The sequence below is a fragment of the Mus musculus genome, chromosome 15 (genome assembly GCF_000001635.26).
Source record: "Mus musculus strain C57BL/6J chromosome 15, GRCm38.p6 C57BL/6J".
Taxonomy (NCBI): domain Eukaryota; kingdom Metazoa; phylum Chordata; class Mammalia; order Rodentia; family Muridae; genus Mus; species Mus musculus.
The window spans coordinates 79030871-79052675 of NC_000081.6; the positions used below are offsets into that span (position 1 = coordinate 79030871).

General features: G+C 53.1%; 2 protein-coding genes and 1 long non-coding RNA gene across 4 annotated transcripts; 2 read left to right on the top strand and 1 right to left on the bottom strand.

Annotated features, from left to right (window-relative positions):
* Nucleotides 1-3: 3 nt before the first annotated feature.
* On the top strand, nt 4-11661 carry Gcat (glycine C-acetyltransferase (2-amino-3-ketobutyrate-coenzyme A ligase)). 2 transcript variants are annotated; one of them, NM_001161712.1, is made up of 9 exons: nt 4-250; nt 3061-3191; nt 4090-4191; nt 4387-4533; nt 4907-5061; nt 5150-5232; nt 5397-5568; nt 5883-6004; nt 11058-11661. In NM_001161712.1, exons 1-9 carry the CDS (start codon nt 64-66, stop codon nt 11105-11107), a joined length of 1149 nt encoding a protein of 382 aa, NP_001155184.1. In that variant the 5' UTR covers nt 4-63; the 3' UTR covers nt 11108-11661. The 2 variants fall into 2 exon arrangements, with proteins under 2 accessions (NP_001155184.1, NP_038875.3); NM_013847.4 differs by lacking the exon at nt 11058-11661 and adding an exon at nt 6273-7486.
* Galr3 (galanin receptor 3) lies at nt 11015-12688 on the top strand. Its single transcript, NM_015738.2, has 2 exons — nt 11015-11420; nt 11850-12688. Exons 1-2 carry the CDS (start codon nt 11062-11064, stop codon nt 12601-12603), a joined length of 1113 nt encoding a protein of 370 aa, NP_056553.2. The 5' UTR covers nt 11015-11061; the 3' UTR covers nt 12604-12688.
* A 2013-nt stretch (nt 12689-14701) lies between these two features.
* On the bottom strand, nt 14702-21389 carry Gm3924. The gene is made up of 2 exons (XR_875477.2): nt 20672-21389; nt 14702-15076 (listed from the first exon to the last, which is right to left on the bottom strand). It is a non-coding gene; the product is annotated as a predicted gene 3924 (long non-coding RNA).
* Between the last annotated feature and the right edge of the window lie 416 nt (nt 21390-21805).

Consider the following 21805-nt stretch of genomic DNA (forward strand, 5'->3'; position numbering starts at 1 on the left):
CACGTCACGTGACGGGGAGCACTAGACTTCAGGCTGGCCAGCGCACTTTAGCCTGTGGGCGCGATGTGGGCCAGCTTCATGTGGCACGGGGCGCTGTCCCCTGGCCGCCGCGCACATTCAGCGCTGGCTCAGTTGCGCTGCATCCTGGACAGCGAACTGGAAGGGATCCGCGGAGCCGGCACCTGGAAGAGTGAGCGTGTGATCACGTCCCGCCAGGGACCGAGCATCCGCGTGGACGGCATCTCGGGAGGTAACTTCCCCTCCTGAGAGTCCTCGTACCTGGTCAGGAGGCCAAGAGCCCTTCCAAGGCTTGCATGTGAATGGAGGCCCTAGGGTGGGTGTGGGAGAGGCACGTGCACTCTTAGCTGCTGGTCTGTCTGGGGCACACTATGGCCTCCTTGTGTTAACTCCACCTGTTTAAACCTGTTTCAAAGGAGGGAGGTGATTTTAATCCGTCAGCACCTTTTGGGTGAGAGAGCTAGGCTGCACTGAGACCCCACCCTATGAGAAAAAGAGAGCGATATCCAGCTGCCTCAGCTCCCTACACCTAGTTTCCAGGAGGAGTGACTGGAACAAAACTTTCCTTGAGCAGATGTGTGTGAAGGGCTCCAGTTGCTGCACCTTTACTCATGATGGCATCTGTATGCAAGAGGGACCATTCCCCCCCCCCCCCTTGGTTTTTTGAGACAGGGTTTCTCTGTGTAGTCCTGGCTGTCCTGGAACCTGCTCTGTAGACCAGGCTAGCCTCAGCCTCCAAATTGATCTCAGCATCCAAATTGCTGAGATCAAAGACATACAGCACCAAGCCTGGTTTGAGAGACCAATTTTTAGGGAAAGGAAATATGCTGTTATCCCAGCATTCAGGTCTATACAGAGAAACCCTGTCTCAAAAAACATAAATAAATAAGAAAGGAAGAAGGTGAAATACAAGTAGATTTCCCCAGACCCTTCACTGGTCAGCTCCAGTGTCCCAGGATATTGGAGTGGAAGACCAGCTTCCTCCCAAGAGGCTAAAGTCTTTTTTTTTTTAAGATTTATTTATTATTATATGTAAATACACTGTAGCTGTCTTCAGACACTCCAGAAGAGGGAGTCAGATTTTGTTACAGATGGTTGTGAGCCACCATGTGGTTGCTGGGATTTGAACTCTGGACCTTCGGAAGAGCAGTCGGGTGCTCTTACCCACTGAGCCATCTCACCAGCCATGAGGCTAAAGTCTTAAGCAAGTAAGGGGACTAAGGCTGCAGAAGTTCTCATGCCTGTACCTGTCTTTCCCTAAAGAGAACCATAAAATGAACCTCTTGTCTTCTAACAATACCTTCAGCCGGACCAAACAGCTCTCCCGGAGTGATTTCAGAGAGATATATAATCAGTAGGTTGGGGATGTGGCTCAGTGGCAGAGCGCTTACCCAGCTCACATGAGGCTGTGGGTTCAATTCCCAGCACTCACACCACACACAAATGATGAGACATTGGGAGAATCAAGTTCGTAGGCTATGTGTTTACTTTTACTTTATGTGCATTGGTGTGTTTGTCTACATGTATGTCTTTGTGAGGGTGTCAGATATTGGAGTTAAAGACATTTGTGAGCTGTCGTGTACGTGCTGGGAATTAAACCCCGGTCCTCTGGAAGAGCACTCAGTGCTCTTAACCGATGAGCCATCTCTCCAGCCCCACCTTATTAGCTTTTTAAGCCATGGATAGCTGAGGTCTCTGGGACACCCCTCTGGAGATGCAGTGCTATGGCAGCAGATGTATGGTCATTGGAACTGGAGGACCCAGGCCCCTTTGACAATCAAGAAAAGGAAAACCGAGATGATCATAGTCCTGAGGCTGCAGAAATGTGAGGAAGGTCTGGGATCCCCTTAGATGGAATGTCATTCAAAGCCAGGGTTTAAACTTCTCATCCTTCAAGGTACAAAGCAGAGAGGGACAAACCTCTTATAATCCTCCTGTGTACATGTATAATCCATGTACTGTGGCAGTGGATTCAAAGCCTGGCCTCTCCCTAGAATGGGATCTTTTGTGCAGCTGTTGCCTCTCAAGGACAAATCCAAGTAGACTTCCTCTGGCCCTGTCCCAGGACCTAGCGTATGGTCTTTGCAGGTTCTTCCTATTCTTTTTTTTCTTCTTCTTCCTCCTCCTTCTCCCCCCCCCCCCCCCCCCCGTTTACTCTGTCCAGAGATCCACCTGCCTCTGTCTCCTGTGTGCTGGGATTAAAGGGGTGTGTCTTAGTCAGGGTTTCTATTCCTATTCCTGCACAAACATCATGACCAAGAAGCAAGTTGGGGAGGAAAGGGTTTATTCAGCTTACACTTCCATACTGCTGTTCATCACCAAGGAAGTCAGGACTGGAACTCAAGCAGGTCAGGAAGCAGGAGCTGATGCAGAGGCGATGGAGGGATATTCTTTACTGGCTTGCTTCCCCTGGCTTACTTAGCCTGCTCTCTTATAGAACCAAGACTACCAGCCCAGAGATGGTCCCACCCACAAGGGGCCTTTCCCCCTTGATCACTAATTGAGAAAATGCCTTACAGTTGGATCTCATGGAGGCATTTCCTCAACTGAAGCTCCTTTCTCTGTGATAACTCCAGCTGTGTCAAGTTGACACAAAACTAGCCAGGACAGGGTGCATCACCAAGTCTGGTTTTCCTTCCTTGCATTTCTTCTTCCTTTTCATCTCTTCTCTCTCTCTTTCTTTCTTTCTTCCTTTCTTTCTTTCTTTCTTTCTTTCTTTCTTTCTTTCTTTCTTTCTTTCTTTCTTTCTGTCTCTCTCTCTCTCCCTTCCTTCCTTCCTTCCTGTCTTTCTTTCTTCCTTCCTTTCTTTTTTGAGTCAGGGTTTTTCTGTGTAGCCCTGGCTGTCCTAGAACTTGCTCTGTAGACCAGGCTAGCCTCAAAATCAGAGGGATGCCTCTGCCTCTGCCTCTGCCTCTGCCTCTGCCTCCCAGTTACAGAGATGTGCCTGCCTCTGCCCTCTGAGTGCTGGGATTAAGGCCACGGGCCACTATGCCCAGCCCTCTTTGCATTTCTAAGCTGCATGCTTGGTCTTCTCCACCTTAGGAATCCTCAACTTCTGTGCCAATAACTACCTGGGCCTGAGCAGCCACCCTGCAGTGATCCAGGCAGGTCTGCAGACTCTGGAGGAGTTTGGAGCTGGACTCAGTTCTACTCGATTTATCTGTGGGACCCAGGTATACATAGGGTGTTGGGTGGGCACTGGCTTCGACTGTCTGTGTGTTCAGCCAATGTAACTAGTCCCAAGGCAGGGCCCACTGTCAGCCCCAGAGTTTCAGTGCTACCAGGCTGGGGCAGGCCTATTCTGAGAAGCCTGGGACCAGGAATGTGACCTCTGAGCTTCCGTTTCCCCACCTGTCCCCACCTGTAGGACAGACAGAGCGCCTGCAATGGCCATGCTGCAGGAAAGGGACAAAAGGTAGAGCTGGAGCTCTGTCTGCAGAATGTCTAGTAGTCGCTGTGCCTCCGAAGGTGGTAGCCTTCTTTTTGGTTCTTTGAGAGAGGGTTTCTCTGTGCAACAACCCGTGGCTAACCAGGAACTCACTCTGTAGACCAGGCTGGCCTCGAATTCCTGGACTTCCACCTGCCTCTGCCTTCTAAGTGCTGTGTGCTGTGCCGGCATTAAAGGTGTGGGCCACCATGCCTGGCCATATATTTTCTAACAAAACTCTTGTGTTGAACCAAACAGCTCCCAAATCTCAGTGGTGGAGCCCCAGATAAGCATAAGCTCACTTCGTGTGATCCTCTTGTTTGCTGTGGAGAAACCAAAGACAGTCTGATGTGAAGGCATGTCTTCTGTCCCCAGCATCACTCAGAATCCTAATACTAGACAGACCTCCACTGCAGGCAAAGGTCCGCTCGGGATCGGACCTGCCAGATCCCAGCCTCCAAAGTGGAAGTAGCTGCGACAGTCCAAGGCTCCCAAGAGTCATCTGTGCCAAGAGCAATGCAATGTGTGGCTGAGGCTATAGGCTTCCTTCATGGGGTCTGGTGATGGCCATCTAAGCCTCTGTCCTCTAGGACTTGTCCCGCAAAGCCTGCTGGCACTGATTTTAACCTGCCTGTGTCCTTTAGAGCATCCATAAGAATCTAGAAGCCAAGATAGCCCACTTCCACCAGCGTGAGGACGCCATCCTCTATCCCAGCTGTTTCGATGCCAACGCTGGCCTATTTGAGGTGTGTAGAGGCTGTGGGCAGCTTGGAGTTGGGCATCTGGGAGAGCTAACCTATGTAAACTGGAAGGCAGGGGTGACAGGAGCCTGGTACTTTTTCATCTGGCCCTAGGCACCTGGTAGAGGTAGAGTTTTGCCTCGAGGGGAGTTATGAGGGAAGGGATACTTCTGGGGGCTATATAAGAACTCCTCCCCATAGGCTTTGCTGACCCCAGAGGATGCGGTTCTGTCAGATGAGCTGAACCATGCTTCCATCATTGACGGCATCCGACTGTGCAAGGCCCACAAGTACCGTTACCGCCACCTGGACATGGCTGACCTGGAAGCCAAGCTGAAGGAGGCTCAGGTGGGGTGAGGCCCTGGGGCTCCAGAGAAAGGCCTACATTTCCCTGCTCGAGGAAACGAAACTTGGAAGCATTACCCCTTTTCCAAAGAGCTGGAAGAGCAGAGGGAGCCATTTTGACTTCCTCATCCCTTATGCCCAAGACTTGTCTGTCGCTCCATTTCACCTGAGGTCAGGAAGCATCTTTTAAGCAGGTGTGTCTAGGACCTGTCCCCACTCCAGCTTGTCCACTTGAGGTCTGAGCCCTTTCTCAGGGACAGGCCTAAAGTGGCTAAGCCTAGCAGAGATGAGCAAGGCCCAGGACAGGGCCTCAAGGCTGCCAAAGAGCAGGTGCTCTGGTCCTACACCGTATCATCTGCCCTTCTCTGTCCCACAGAAGCACAGGCTGCGCCTGGTGGCCACAGATGGAGCTTTCTCCATGGATGGTGACATCGCTCCCCTACAGGACATCTGCCGCCTTGCCGCCCAATATGGTGCCCTGGTCTTTGTGGATGAATGCCATGCCACTGGCTTTCTTGGGCCCACAGGACGGTGGGAACATTTGAGGGCTGGGTGGGGGCTTCTGCAGGTGGGTGGGAAGTCCGGTGGCCAGTGACAACAGTGGTTACTTTCTTTGCAGGGGCACAGATGAGCTGCTAGGTGTCATGGACCAGGTCACCATCATCAACTCCACCCTGGGGAAGGCGCTGGGTGGAGCATCAGGTGCCTACAGAATCCTATCTATGGGCTCTCCTTCCCCACACGCAGGGCCTGCCTCATCGCTGTAGAGAAAGTAGGGACAGGAGTCAGAGAGGAGGACGGTATGAACTATAGGGGTTCAGGCGGTTCCTGGCCTCTCTTCAACTTTTTTTTCTTTCTGTTTTCAGGGGGATATACCACCGGGCCTGAGCCACTGGTGTCCCTGCTACGGCAGCGTTCTCGGCCCTACCTCTTCTCCAACAGCCTGCCCCCTGCTGTAGTCGGCTGTGCTTCTAAGGCCCTGGACCTGCTCATGGAGAGCAATGCCATCATCCAGTCTATGGCTGCCAAGACCCGGCGGTATGGTGCCCACAGGGTTGGATCAGAGAGAGGGAGAGATGGTAGCCACGCACCTTTCTGCCTCCTCCTGTCTGCTTCCTTTCCTTCCCACCCTCTCTGCCAGAGCATCCTCCTTCAGTCTCTAATGCCCTCTCTTGATACAGCTACTTCCCCACCTCCCTTTGTCCTTCCAGCCCCTGCTTGTGCCTCACCTGCTCTTTGGGCCTGTATGTCTATCTTTTTTTTCCTTCCTCTAACCAGTGGGCATAGACCCTGAGCCTCTTCCTCAGGCTCTATGGCCTTCAGCTCCCTGTGACACTCAGCTGTGTCCCCAGGTTCCGCAGTAAGATGGAAGCTGCTGGTTTTACTGTCTCAGGAGCCGATCACCCCATCTGCCCTGTGATGCTGGGAGATGCACGGTTGTCTTCTCAAATGGCAGATGACATGTTAAAGAAAGGTAAGAGGATTGGGGGCAGAGTTGTCCTCAGAGAAAAGAACACCTGTAAACTGTAGCTCCTCCCTACATCCACGCCCTGCTCCTTGCTGCCCACATCTCCTTAGATCAGCCATCATCCAGACTTAACAAACCACAGGCTATGAGGTGGTCTCATGCCTGTCAGCTTAGGCATCCCTTGTTCTTGCGGGTGGACCATGGGACAGCAGGCCCTTATATGTCATAGCCCCAAAGCCTGTCTGCCTCTGGTGTACCCCTGCTGTTTTCCCAGGTATCTTTGTCATCGGATTTAGCTACCCTGTGGTCCCTAAGGGCAAGGCCCGGATCCGGGTGCAGATCTCAGCTGTACACAGTGAGGAAGACATTGACCGCTGTGTGGAAGCCTTCGTGGAGGTGGGGCGGCTGCATGGAGCTCTGCCCTAAGCTCTTGGTAGGGACCTGCAGAGCCAAAGTTCCTCCACTGCCGCTGACATAGGGCTCCTCTGGTCAGCCCAGATCAGAGGCTGTGACTCAACCCAGACTTCTAGAGCCTGGTTGAAAATGGGCCTGTACTTGTCATCAGAGAGACAACAATGTGGAATTTGGCTATGACACTTCAGTCTGCTTTATTCTGGGTAGGCGTACCTCTGGCTACCTGAAGAACCAGGCAGGGGCTGGATCTCGCATGAGGTGCATCTTCCCCCAAACTAAGTCGGGATGCTGTGTCTGGGAGCCACCGTTTCGTACATAAAGCATTCTGTGCTGCTGTGCAGGGCAGTGGAGAACCAGCCCTGTGGACCCTTTCTGCAGCCTAAGCTGGGTGGGCACCTTGTCTCCTGTGCCCTAGCAGAAGGATAAAATGTAACTGCCAAATGAGAATTGTTCCTAGACCTGTGTTCCCTAGGAGAGGGCAGAGGTTCAGGCCCCAGAAAGAAGAAAGCAGATCACCCCTGAAGGACATCGAATCCTTGTTTTCCAGAGCTCTTTGTCCTTAACCCCGTGGCCTTAGGCCCCTGTGCAGGTCCCAGTTTCCCCCCACTTTAGAGAGCTGATGTTCCATAGGGACACCTTTCTGTCTCTGATTCAAAAGCCGATAGTCTGTCTGATGGTTCAGCCGCCAGGGGGCGCAGCGCGTTCACGCTGCCGCCGCTGGCTACTTGGGGGCCTTGGATCAGGCTGTTGGGCAGCCCTCAAGCCAGGCCAGAAGGGCTGGTTTGCTGCTACGAAGGCCCTGTCCTTCTACCCTGTCTTCCTACCGGCAACCATCACACCTGCTGCTCCATTACCATAGGTGTGGCCTCCTTCCCATTTTGCTGACCTTGCTTTACTGTGGGAAAGGAGGGGTGGAATCTCGCAGGCTCAGCCCCGCAGGCTTATGACTGCTGCTGTAGGCTCAGTGTGGGGGTGTGGCCTTGGGTAGCTCCCTAGCTATCTAGAAGTAGAACGTGGCAGGCAAGTAGGACTTACGGTTTCATTAAAAAAACAACAATGCAAAACCAAAAACAGAAAGTGAGGCACCTGCCTCTTCCTCCAGCTCACTTGCCTAGTATCTGAACAGCTTGGGACGGTCAGAGCAAGCTCCAACCTAACCTTGCAGATTCTTAAAGCTGGGGTTCCGAGAATCCTCCTTTGCAACCCGGTAGTGCTGAAAGGGTCGCAGCCTGGCAGGAGGCAGCTGTGGCTACGTCGTTCTGAAATACAAAGCGATGGTGGTGGTAGTTAGGGAGTCCCCGGTGGGCCCATGCCAAAGTGTCCCCCTGAGAAATCACAGCACGCAACAGACCTGATATAAGAAAGTTTATTGTGGAGGAAGGGAGCCTCAGAAACCTGGAAAAGGGATAGAGGCAGAGAAAGGGGGAACAGAATGAGAGAGGCCGGCTAGGAACACATGGAAACAGAGAAAAAGAAATTGGGGGATAAAGAGAAGGAGGGGCTGGGTGGGGAGCCATCCTCCTTATACCCTGCCACATCTGGCAGGCTATGGTGGCAGGTGATGATGCAAGCCTTCGCTAGGTCGCTGTTGGGAGGAGCCTAATGGAACTGTAAGCCAATAACATCAAGAGCAGAAACACCTGCAGGCTACCCCAGCAAGTCGGGCACCTGATGCCAGGTACCCCAGTTTGATGTATGTGTCCTGTGCAGGCTGATAGCTCATGCCCAGGGACCAAGAGCAGCCACTAGGTGGTGTGGGTGGCATACCCAGCCAGGTCCAGAATACCAGGCCTGGGGCCCACCCACACCTACGCTAGACTGCCACCCAGCGGCACAGTGGGAGAGCCACCTCCTGCAGCTCCCAGGCACTGCTGCAGGCATTGTCTGTCAGGAGGCGGTTCCTGTAGCAGTTGCACCATGACCTCCCAGGCCAGTTGGCCTCAGTGTTAACTCCATGCTGTCATGCAGCGTGGGGCTCAGCAAGCCCGCTGATCCAGGATCGGTTCTCTCACCTTGCAACTCGTCTGCCATCCAGAAGGGGTCCTAGAAGGTGCCCAGTAGGCACAGCATGTGATCCAGAGTGGGCATATACCAATAGTCTTTGGGCTTCTGTGGCAAGCCAAAAGGCATTGGAAGACCAGAAGACCAGCTTCGGATCAACCCTAAGGGAAGGGAGGAGGTGGTGGTAAGGACACCCCGAGGCTCCAGCCATGATGGTCTGTCCTCCCTGCCCCACAGCCAGGCTCTCTGATTGCCTCCCTTCCCTTCTCTCCTCCACTACTGTACCAGCTCAGCCCTGCTGCTTCTCAGAACCCTCTACACGGGTACTTTGAGCCCAACCCCAGCAGGGAAGGAGAGAGTTATAGAGGCCGGGCCAGTGGGGGTGTTCCAAGAGGTAATAGAATCCACCTACGTCTGGGACTCTAGGTATGGATATGTGGATTCACACTTCTGGAAGTCTACTGCGTTGCCGCCCTTGATTTTCAAAATCTCACATCAAGTCTAGAGACCTACAAGGGATCTAAAGAGCCCTCCTTTCTGATCACCGGCGCCAGAGGTTGTGAAAGTCAGCTTTGCGGCTTCTAGGTCTGATTCCTAATAGCTCCATCCAGTGAGCCTCTTGTGAGTGGGGTTGGTGACACTAGAGAGGCCCCGCAAGCACTGGTAACTGCATAGGGGGGCTTCCCACAGGAACTGGTCTTGAGTGTTGCCCAGATCTTCCAGTCCTAGCTCCATGGGGCACTCGTCTCTGATGTGCCCTCCACCTTCCGGTTCTGGAAGGATTCTTCTCCTCCCCAGCTCTCTGCCCTTGATACATACGGTTGTCCAATATCCAGTCTCTTGGTTGGCAAGTCTAGTGCCCCTCCCTCCCCAAGTGGCAGCTGCTCTACCCCTGGAAGCCCATAGGCCACTCCTCCCAGGGCTCATGCCTACCATTCAGCAACATCTGGTTTGTGCCTGGGCAAGAGGCCCTCAGGTGAATTAAGTGCAAATCCTCTCTCCTTTCTCATCTCAGCCATAACAAACTTCTTACAAGATGGAAAGGCACAGGTCATGTTCTCCCTCTGGAACCTTCCTAGCTTCCCTGTGGCTTTCAGGCTAAATCAAGACCTGGCTTCCAGTCGATGAAGCCCCTTAAACTAGCTTAGGGAATGAAATGGGTCTTGTGATTCCTACCTGAAGTCCACAACAAAGAGCTTTTGGTCCTGGTTTCCCAGCCTTGGAAACTCCATTTAAAAATAGAAATCCTTTCTGAGCTTAGATCAGAGTTCTACTTGGAGCCAAGGAAGCTAAGGCACTAGGGGGGAGGAGTCACAGGCCACAGGAGGTGGGAGGTGCCAGGAATGGGCTGAGCCCTGGGCAGGAAAGGGTTAACCACGGAAGCCAATCTCCTAGAGCGGAGATCAGTGGGTTACTGCCCGTGAAAGCGAGAATGAGGTGGCAACAACGCAGACAGGCAGAGAAGAGCGGCGCTGAAGAGCATGCCACCCCGGGGAAATCGGGGGTCTGAGGAGGAGGTGGCCAGTCCACTCCGGAGCAGTAGCGAGTGCCCAACATCCAACTCAGCGGACAGCTGAGGGCAGGGGAGAGGAGAGGAGGGGCCTTGAAAATGAAGAGAGAGAAATAGGAAGCAGAGGCGTACCTGCATGGAGGCAATCAAGGGCTGAAACAAGAAGCTCCAGCCTGGCCGTTCTACCAGGAAGCATGCAGGGGCCCAGTGCCTAGGGCTGAGGTGGGTGCCGCCTATCCTGGGCTTGGGGGCTTACTGCTTGTAGGTGCTGTGTAGGGGCAGATGTCCCCCTTCTTCTGTCCTCCCTGCCTCCTGAACCCCTGCTCCTAAGTCATCTCACTGCTGCACTGGGTCCCTGAGCACAAGGGGACCCACAGGTTGTAAACTGCGGCTCAGGGTAGGGTTGACACCAGGCAATGTGCGCACAGGCACGTGCATGGGGACACATGTGAACAGTCGGGTAGCACCTGTTGCAGTTTTTCCGATGCGCATTCCAGCCTAGGAGTCAGGATCCCAGCAGCCCCAGAGCTGTCACTCAGGTTGTGATATTAGCCACTTGTGTCACCTCTCTAGGCCTCAGTTTCCCTACGTGCAGAGCGGAGGCGGTGACTTCTGTGGTCTTCCTAGCTCTGCTGCTGTAGTGCTCTCATGAGGAAGGACTCTTCATTGACTCAGGGGTGTTACCGGTGCCGCCTGTTGCCACAAAAATGCCCCTAAATTCAAAGGTCTCCCCTGAGCGTCCAATGTGGTTGAAAAAGAAAATATAGCCAGTTTGTGTTGCCTCTCAGCGGCCTCGGCATCTTCTTATTCTGCCTGTGTCTTCATGTGCCTTATAAATCTAGAATAACCCAAACAGCCTTCCAGGTTCTGGGTTAAAGAGGTGTTCCCTAGGAAACCAAGGATCAGCGTGTGTGTGTGTGTGTGTGTGTGTGTGTGTGTGTGTGTGTGACACACACAACCAATGTGACTGTCTCACATGCTGACTTTGGCTTTGTTCTACCCTCTTCTGTCCTTCATGAACTTCTAGCCCAGATACCTGGTCAGATCCAGGCTGAAAGAACCAGATTCCTGGGTCAAGTGCCTTGAGACCTGGCCTCCTGTCTGAAGACCCGTTTTCTCTTCCTCGTTTGCTAGGAAAATGGCTGACATCCAGAACATTTCGCTGGACAGCCCAGGGAGCGTAGGGGCTGTGGCAGTGCCGGTGGTCTTTGCCCTCATCTTCCTGTTGGGCATGGTGGGTAATGGGCTGGTGTTGGCCGTGCTTCTGCAGCCTGGCCCAAGTGCCTGGCAGGAACCGGGCAGTACCACGGATCTCTTCATCCTCAACTTGGCGGTGGCCGACCTTTGCTTCATCCTGTGCTGCGTGCCCTTCCAGGCGGCCATCTACACACTGGATGCCTGGCTCTTTGGGGCTTTCGTGTGCAAGACGGTACATCTGCTCATCTACCTCACCATGTATGCCAGCAGCTTCACCCTGGCGGCCGTCTCAGTGGATAGGTGAGCTGTACCTGGGTCAGGCCAGAGAGGGACCTGGACAGATTCTTATTAGCTAGCGGAATATAACTAGGGACCAGACTTTGGTGGGAGGAAAGGAAGGCCTTAGTGGCACCTGCCCTTCCGGCCTCCAGTGTGGACTTCCAGAGGGCATTTCTAAGCCCCAAAGTGTCAGCGCAGGGGGCCAGGTATAAATTGGAATTGTGTAGTAACAAAAGAAACTCCCAATACACTCGTCAGATGCTAAGGTACCTATACCTGACTCACATTGCCTCACATTTATCCATGGCTTGAAATTCCCTAGACGATGAGTCTCTTCTCTTTGAGCCCTTGCTAAATGGCAGGCAAAGGGATTGGATGGGGAAATTAAGGCAGGCACGGGGGCGGGCTCTCAGGAGGCCCCGCCCCTGACCTCCCCGCCCTCACCCGCAGGTACCTGGCGGTGCGACACCCGCTGCGCTCCCGGGCCCTCCGCACCCCGCGCAACGCGCGCGCCGCCGTGGGGCTCGTGTGGCTGCTGGCGGCGCTCTTTTCCGCGCCCTACCTAAGCTACTACGGCACGGTGCGCTACGGCGCGCTCGAGCTCTGCGTGCCCGCCTGGGAGGACGCGCGGCGGCGCGCGCTGGACGTGGCCACCTTCGCCGCAGGCTACCTGCTGCCGGTGACCGTGGTGAGCCTGGCCTACGGACGCACGCTGTGCTTCCTGTGGGCCGCCGTGGGTCCCGCGGGTGCGGCGGCGGCAGAGGCACGCAGACGGGCAACCGGCCGCGCGGGGCGCGCCATGCTGACGGTGGCCGCGCTCTACGCACTCTGCTGGGGCCCGCACCACGCGCTCATCCTCTGCTTCTGGTACGGCCGCTTCGCCTTCAGCCCGGCCACCTACGCCTGTCGTCTGGCTTCGCACTGCCTCGCCTACGCCAACTCCTGCCTCAACCCGCTCGTCTATTCCCTTGCCTCCCGCCACTTCCGCGCGCGCTTCCGCCGCCTGTGGCCCTGCGGCCACCGCCGCCACCGCCACCACCACCACCGCCTTCATCGAGCCCTCCGTCGTGTCCAGCCGGCGTCTTCGGGCCCCGCCGGCTATCCCGGCGACGCCAGACCTCGCGGTTGGAGTATGGAGCCCAGAGGGGATGCCTTGCGCGGTGGAGAGACTAGACTAACCCTGTCCGCCAGGGGACCGCAATAACCCTGCCTGCTTAGACTCTGACAGCTGTCGGTCTGTCTTCTTCCCTGGGCAGTAGAATGTCACCAAGGAGCATCTAGGGCATGGCAGCCTCTCCAAGCTCCACCGAAAAGCAGAGGCAAAGTTACAGGGACACATGGATGATTAAAATTGATCCACCCAACTAAACACAGGGTCTCAAAGCAGGCAGCCCCTATCCAGAGCCAGTCTAGCAGAACAACAGTCCATTCACCTTGCTGTACCTTCCATGCCCAGTTTCTTCTGTCACCTCTGACTAGACCCTTTTGGTCCCAAGCCCTGACCTAATTTAAGGAATTTGCACGGAGGGGGCAGAGACTAATTCAAGCACACCAGGCTGGCCTAGAACTGGCGACTGTAGCCAAGGATGACCCTGAACTTCTGATCCTTCTGTTTAGATGACCCAAGTGCTGGGGTGCCCCCAGACTCCTGACTTATTCAAGCAGGGAATTAGCTTTAGCCCTTTAGCTCTTACAGTGTACCTCACAGAATGCTATGTTCTTCACGTGTCAAGCGAGCATTGGAAGGTAGATAGGATTACCCTTCTTTCACAAGTTCAGAAATCAAGGGTCAGGGAGGCTGGATCCAAACGCATGGCTGGCTAACATGTTATGATCCCTGGCCATTTCTTTTTTTAAAGATTTATTTATTATATGTAAGTACACTGTAGTTGTCTTCAGACACACCAGAAGAGGGCGTCAGATCTCACTACTGATGGTTGTGAGCCATCATGTGGTTGCTGGGATTTGAACTAGGGACCTTTGGAAGAGCAGTCAGAGCTCTTTTTTTGTTTTTGTTTTGTTTGTTTGTTTGTTTTTCGAGACAGGGTTTCTCTGTATAGTCTTGGCTGTCCTGGAACTCACTTTGTAGACCAGGCTGGCCTCGAACTCAGAAATCCGCCTGTCTCTGCCTCCCAAGTGCTGGGATTAAAGGCGTGCACCACCACCACCCGGCGCAATCAGTGCTCTTAACCACTGAGCCATCTCACCAGCCCCCCCTCCCTGGCCATTTTTGTTGTTGTTGTTCCTTGAGGTTTCTTTGGTTTCCACTGGTTTATATTTTTATCTTTTGTTTGTTTTTTTATGATGCTTTTTATGGAACCCAAGCCTTTGTGAATGATAGGCAGGTGCTCTACCACTGAGCTATAGCCCCAGCCCGGGTTGGCCTCTAACTTGCAGCTCTTCTGCACCCCACATCCGATTCCATGTACCGAGGCAGTGTGTGGCCAGTAGGCTTCCTGTAGTCCTGTGGTCTTAGGTCAGTAGCCCAGACACTTGTATTATTCCCTGAGCTCCGTGGTGTTCCTGGCTAACAAGAGACACTGGGCCTCACTTTGGCTGCAGCTGGCCTCCTTTGGGCCGTGATTACCCTACCCCCATCCCCCCACCCCTCCACCCCCACACACAGCTGAGGAAGCCCCGTGGCTGTAGAAAAGACTAATTAACCAATAAATCAGTCCTGCTGGGTCCCAAGCAGCCTGCTTCCGCCCTCCCTTCCCACAGGTCAATAATGCTGATTAGCTTCGGGGCTGAAGTCTGCACACCCTGACACACCTCCTGCCTGCTGGATAGAGCACCCAGTGAAGGGCTCTCCCTGTGAGGAGGCAGCTGTTTGCTGGTCATTATGACCTGCCACCTGCTGCTGATCCACAAGTCAGTAGTGAGAGGAAGGACATTAGCCAGGGAAGCAGCTGCTTCCAGGGCCCAGCCAGACCCCCACACCAAGCCTAGTGTCTTCTCCCACCCATCTGCCAAGGTCCAAGGCTCAGTGAGAAAGTTCACTGGACGTAGGGACTGTATCTTTATCTCCGAGTAGCGTCCCTGGTGGCTGACACCACTTCTGTGCCTCACCCAACACTGGTAAGCAGAGGGGAATGTCTCCATTTTCAGAAGAGACACTTTTGGCACAGCAAGGCAGGTTAACAGGACCAGAGAAAAACAGAAATAAGAGGTGGATGGTAGCGTCATTTAAGCAAATATGGAAACACCCCAAGTGTTTGCCAGCCTCTGAGTGAAACGTGGAATCCACACACTGGCATTTCATTCCATACATAAATAGGAACATCACTCACAGGGGACAGGACTTGAAAATAGGCAACGGTAAAGTTATATATATTATACCTCTGTTTATATAAAATGCCAGGAATCAACAAATTTATAAAGACAAAGCACAGCTCGCTGTTTGCTTAGGTCTAAGGGTGGTGGAGAGACAGAGACGAGAACACTAATAGGTGGTACCGAGTTTCTTCTGGGGTTGATGAGAAGTTCTAAAATCAGGTTACTAGGGCTGCGTGCAGCTCATGTGGCAGAGTGCGAAGCAGTGTGCAGCAAGCACTGGGTTCAGTCAAGCTTTGAAGGTGGTCCCCATTGAAGGTGGTCCCCATTGAAGGCGGTCCCCATTGAAGGCGGTCCCCAGAAGGCAGCAGCCTACACGTGCCTGTAATCTCAGCACTCGGCAGCTGGATGCAAGAGAACCAGAAGTTGAAGATCAGTGGCCTAGACCTGGTGGCACACACCTTTAACTCTAGCAAAGAGGAGGCAGAGGCAGCAGGATCTGATTTTGAGACTGACTTGATTTATATAGTGAGTTACAGGCCAGCTATCTCAAAAAAATAAATAAATAAAAATAAAATAAATAAATAAAAAACCAAAACCGGCCGGTAGTGCACACCTTTAATCCCAGCACTTGGGAGGCAGAGGCAGGTGGATTTCTGAGTTCAAGGCCAGCCTCGTCTACAAAGTAAGTTCCAGGACAGCCAAGGCTATACAGAGAAACCCTGTCTCAAAAAAAAAGAAAAGAAAAGAAAAAAAAGAAAAGAAAGAAAGGAAGAAAGAAAGAAAGAAAGAAAGAGAAAGGAAAAGAAAAGAAACATAGGGCTGGTGAGATGGCTCAGTGGGTAAGAGCACCCGACTGCTCTTCCGAAGGTCCGAAGTTCAAATCCCAGCAACCACATGGTGGCTCACAACCATCAGTAACGAGATCAGACTCCCTCTTCTGGTGTGTCTGAAGACAGCTACAGTGTACTTACATATAATAAATAAATAAATCTTTAAAGATAAATAAATAAAATAAAATAAAGAAACATAAACTAAAGTGGGTCTGGGACCCACTCTAGACCCAGGGGACACTTTCAGGGCAGCCCAGCATCATCGTATAAATATGAAAGTGTGGCTCAGAAAGCTGTCAGAGATAGTGCATACCTGCAAAGTAGAAATGAACACAGAATACCCCAGCTGCCTTAGAGGAAGTGAGTCTAGACACCCGGTTGGGATGTTTCTCGAGTTCTCTGCAGGTGACCCAACCTTTGTGAACCAGAGAAGAGGATCATCTATGGGACCCTTCACCGTGGTCTGAGACTGGTACACCAGCGCTGGACAGCCAGGTCCCTAGCTGGTTCTCTTAGACCTCCTGTTTTTCAAACAGGGATGACAAATGGAAGCCCAGGAAGCAGCCTACAGTTGCCTGCAGATGGATCCTCAGGTTACCAGGGAGGAAAAGACTGAGCCCTGACCGTTTTTCTCTTCTTTACCCGCAAAGCATCTACCCCTATGCTTGGCTTTCAGAGAAGCCAGGGGTGGCCTGAGTTCATCCTGGCCCTGTCTGCTGCGAAGACTCTGCCCAACTCCGAAGTTAACTCCCAGAAAAGGGACAGCACAGAGACAGAAGTGTCATCCTAGCAGGGTCTGGTGGGACAAGCCTGTTCTGGGGGAACTGAAACAGAAGGTTCTCAAGTTCAATGTCTGTCTAGGCTATAGAGGGAGTTCAAGGCCAGCCTGGGTGTTTTAGGGAGCCCTCTCTCAAAAAGTAAGGAGATACCCAGTCAGGGATGGTGTACCCTTTGATCTCAGCACTGGGGAGGCAGAGGCAGGAGGATCTCTGAGTGTTTAAGGCCAACCTGGTCTACAGAACAAGTTCCAAGACAGCTATGGCTACCACTCAGTGGGAGACTGCTTGCATAGATATGCATGAAGCCCTGAGTTCAATCCCCAGTACAGCCAGAAAGTGAAAGAGGCCCTAACAAAAGAACACGCTGTCCTGAAGTGACCCACAGAGGGAAGCTCCTGCCTTGCCTCCCTGGGCAATGCAAACAAGGATTCGGGGTGTGTGTGTGTGTGTGTGTGTGGTGTAAGCCAGAGGTCCTAATTGGGCGGCTCAACCATATTTTCTGTCACTGAATCTGAAGCTCCCCACTTTGGCTAGAAAACCCCTGTGTGTCTCTTGTCCCCGCTTCCTCTGCACATGGCTTCTGTTTTGTTTAGATAGGCTCTCACTATGTAGCCCTGACCAGCCTGGAATTCTGATCAGCCTCTGCCTCCAGAATGCTGGGAATAAAGTCACGTGTGGTCCAGCTGTGGCTTTATCCGTGGTAGCCAGAGATCAAACTCAGGTCCCTAGGTTTGCAGACCTGAACTATCTTCTGACCCATCTTTTGTTGTTCTAGAGCCCTGCTGTGTAGCCTGGCTGACTTGGTGTATTTATATAGCCCAGGCTAGCCCCAAAGTCACAGCCATTCTCTTTCCTCAGTCTCCTGAGTACTGCGATTCCAGGCCCGCACCACCATGCCTGACTCCTGAGGGGACACGGTTTTCTGAAGGAAGGCAACCCATAAGAGGCAGGGGTGAGGCAGGGAAAGCAAGCATATACAACTCACGTGGCCTTCCATGTGGTCAGCTCAGTGAGGACAGCAGGGGATTCATCTCTCAGGCAGACCAGGCTGGGCAAACCATGGTTTCCCAGAGGGAAGAGGTGAAGAAGGGCTCCCTCTGAGGCACTGCTCAGAAAGCCGCAGGGTTGCTGTGTACAGGCAGGAAGCCCCAGAGAGGAAAGTCCTCCAGGCCTGGACCGGAGCTAGGAAATGGTTTTTACACAGACAAGACAACTTGCTGGCCTGCTGCTAGGTTTGGACCTGGCTGCCAGGACTCTGGGGTTTGTTTTAGGACTAATGAAGTGCTCGGAAGAGCAGGTGGTTGCAATAAATAACTTGGTTAGGAGAAAAACGAGTGTCCTGTGGAGCCCAAGGCAGACAGTGGGGGCTGAGTGAGGCCAGGTTGCTGCCCTCAGAGCCCAGGAAGAAGCCACTGACCTGAGGGCCCAGCAACCCTTAGATAAGGCTGGGATAGGGAAGCCCTTCTTAGCTGGAGCAAGGTTTGGATTCTGTAGCCCTTGCCTTCTTCCCCCCCCCCCAAAGATTTATCTATTATTATAAATAAGTACACTGTCACTGTCTTCAGGCAGATCAGAAGAGGGTGTCAGATCTCATTACGGGTGGTTGTCAGCCACCATGTAGTTGCTGGAATTTGAACTCAGGACCTTCGGAAGAGTAGTCAGTGCTCTTACTTGTTGAGCCATCTCACCAGCTCCCAGCCCTTGCATTCTTGTTGGTAAAAAGTCTGCCTCTTTTTGCAACATGGTCTCACTAGACCAGACTGGCCTTGAGTTCACAGAACCACTTGCTTCTGCCTCCCGAGTGTTGGGATGAAAGGCATGTGCTGGTGCAAAACTTTTTTTTTTTTTTTTTTTTAAAGATTTATTTATTATATGTAAGTACACTGTAGCTGTCTTCAGACACACCAGAAAAGGGAGTCAGATCTCATTACAGATGGTTGTGAGCCACCATGTGGTTGCTGGGATTTGAACTCAGGACCTTTGGAAGAGCAGTCGGGTGCTCTTACCTGCTGAACCATCTCACCAGCCCTGGTGCAAAACTTTTAAGGAGCAATGTGCAGCAGTCATATGAGTACCTACTATGCACAACGGAAAAGCCAGCCAGGCCTGTGGAACCAGAAAAGAACCCATCAGTATGGAACCCCAGAAAAAAGCTTCCTGGGGAAGCTTGTGACCAGTGCCAGTCATTAAACGTCCATTCACCTTGGCACAAAGAGGAAGACCATTTGCAGGGGCTACTGATGGCAGGGGCCTGCGATGGCACAGGGTTCCCCCCAGGAAGGGAGGCAAAGGTGCTGGGGGACACCCTGTGAAGGCAGCTCTGGCTTTCCTCTCAGATTCTTCCCAGGGGACAACGAGGAACCGTTGCACCTGTTCTGAAACCAGAGTGATTTGGTGAGGTTTCAGGGGCTCTCTGTTGCTGCCAACTCTGATGGCAAGTGTGGTGGGGGAAAAAAAAAAAAACCAAGGGAGATAGGGATAGGGACACTGGTCAGGCTGCTGAAAATTCAGGGCTGAAGACATTCAGAACAAAGACAATGGAGACCTAACTAGTCAACCACGTGGGAGGTACAACTGTCAAGGTTGATGACAGTGGAGAAGGAAAAGGAAAGAGGTACCTAGGCTTCTAGTTTGAGAGCTGGGATGGCAGCAGGGACAACGAAGGGGACAGATTCAAAGGAAGGTGATGAGCTGGATCGGGACATATTTGACTACAGGATCTACGGGGGGGGGGGGGGGCTTCCTCAGGGGACGCTACAGCTTCCGTGTTTTATTTAGTTCTTGTCCTTGACTCTGGAACTTGTATCTCATCTGGATTAAAAAGAGTGAACCAGAAAGGTTGAGTGCCTTGCTCTAGAGCAGAGCTCAAGGTTGGTCTGACTTGGTTTCACAGACATACAAGTGGCAAGATGGAGCTGATTGATTCCGGGTGAGATGAACTAGAATATGCAAAGAACGTGGTCTCCCTGAGCCCCAAACCCTATGCCCTGGCAGGGCTGCCTGGCCCTGGCTAAAGTGAGGGCTCTGGCGCAGACCCTCTCGTCAGCCCCCCTCCTGCCTTGGGCTGGCAGGGACACAGCATCATCTATCAACTTCAAGGCGTGGACCTGGGGAAAAAACACCAATTAGCCACCCCAGCTTTCCTGTTGATGAACATCACCTCCCGGTGCAGGGCTCATTTGTGAGCTGCTGATGTAAGATGGTGGGAGGCTGAGACTGATTATGGAGACATCTGCTCGGCAACAGGCTAAGTGGCTTGTTGTGGGGGTGGGGCTGGAATGGGAAGGACGGGGCCAGGACAGGGGAGATGGGGTCCACGGAGGATCCCTCAGCATCCCTGGCTCTGGATGGCTGTGGAGCTGGGGCAGGCCAGCACTGGCCTCAGCCACTAGGCCAACACAGAGAAGTAACACAGGGGAAAGGGGGTGGGTTTCAAACTCTGTTGAACCTCAGCTGCTGTACTGAAGCAGGGAGGCCTCTGGGTAGAACTGGGCTGTCTAGCTGGGCCCCCACTCCAAGGCACTACCCTATGGTCCTGGCCTGATGCACCTCCTAGGGGCCCTCCCTTTGTAGCCTACCCCTCACCCTTTGGGGGGATATCCTCCCCAAAGATCAGCCAAAATACCTAGGCTTCTGATACCCCATGACCTCTGACCATCGTCTTGGTACCAGGAGCATGTCTTACTCACCGTCCACACTGTACTGTGAGCTCGGGTAAGAAAGAAGAGAATGAGCCCTCTGCTTCTGAGAACACTGACCTGGCACAGAACTGGCATTCACTCCATGTGCCCATCCTAGCAAGCACATCCCAGCAGCACTGCAGACACCAGGTTTTTGGTGGGAAGAATGCTAGGCTAGAGTCTGACACTTGGCTTATTTCAAGCAAGTCACCTCCTAAGCCTCAGTTTCCCCAGTTTGTAGACTAGGAGAGATAGTATAGTATACATAAGGTGACAACTTTATCACAGACTCTAAAGCTATCCAGAACACATTGGCACACAGTAGGCACGCAACACATAGCACCTCCCCCTGTGAGGAAATGGATTGTGAAGAGGCTGTTTTTCTGGCATGGAAGAAACGAGGGTCCTCCAGGTGGAGGTAGCTAGCTTGTTCAGGTGTGGGTGGCAAGCAGGAACAGGCTCACCTCAAACCTGTGAACTTGTGTGACCTGTGGTCTGAGTAAGTGCTCAGTAAGGACTGTTTGTGTTAAGAGTGGGGCCCAGGTGAATCGAGAGCTTCCCCTCCCGCCCTGCCCACGGCTCTCTCCCCATCAGGGGCTTCCAGGCAGCCAGCTGCAGAAGCCAGCCCAGAGGGCTCCTTCAGTCATGTTCTTTCCTGCCCCCTGCCCAGTCCAGCACCCAGGGCCCACTTGTGTTTTCTGACTCACTCAAGTGTCTGAGACAAGTCGATCTGGCTGGCTCTTCAGACTGATTCAGGGTTACAGGAAAGATTCTGGCTGGGGAATGGGACAAGGCAGATTGCCTGACCGCCTGACCAGTGTTGATGATTAACCTAGAAGCCAACTTCCTGCCTCAAGCCTGTGTCTGCATGGCCACAGAGGGAGTTAGCAACAGAGGCTATGCTAGGACCAACGGTGCTCTTGTGGCCTAGACGGTGGTTAACAGGGAAGCGGGGCCTCCTAGTTCCTGGAGGCCCAGGCTTCAGGAATTGATTGGTCCCTGTATCTTAGAAATTCTGGGTTACCTCAGACAATTTTGAAGTCCCAGCACACCCCACTATGCATATTCAAAGCAGCAGCCTGGGGCAAGGTGTCCTTGGCATGCCCAGGCAGCCTGAGTACCCTGGCGGCTCTTGATGCTTCTGCTTCCAGGGCACCGAAGCTGGAATTCCCAATTTCTCTTAATGTGGAGTTTTTCTCAGGAGACCAGTGCATGCGTCACACAAACCTTCCTCTGTTCTGAGGTTCGTGTCCCTTCCCTAACAGCCAGAGGGCTGGTAACCAGGCCTCAACTCCTTCCAGGATGTTTTGGGTGGGGAGCCCAGTGATGCAGTGGCTGAGAGGGGCGGGCTGGTTCCTTCAAGCCCCGCCTCTTTTTTTGTTTGTTGGTTGTTTTTCAAAGAGACAGGGTTTCTCTGTGTAGCCCTGGCTGTCCTGGAACTCACTTTTTAGACCAGGCTGGCCTTGAACTCAGAAATCCATCCGCCTGCCTCTGCCTCCCAAGTGCTGGGATTTGCGCCACCACTGCCCTGTTCAACCTTGCCTCTTTTATGTCTTGGTCTCCAGCCTTCCCAGTAATGGCCCCTGCCGCAGTGGAGCCCCAAGGAGAGAGCAAGATCAAGTGCACCCCTAGGCCCCAAGAAGTGAGGGTCACCTGGAGCGCTGGCCACTCAGGCAGAGGAGAAAGTCTGCATCATACAGCCTGCCCCTTCTGTTCTTGTCACTCAGCAGGGACAGTGGCTGCCCCTCCCAGACCTTGAGGTTGCTGAAGCACTTTGCCCTCCCAAGCCTACTAACATAGGAGATTTGGGGTTTTCCTCCCTGCAGAGAGCTAGGGGTAGA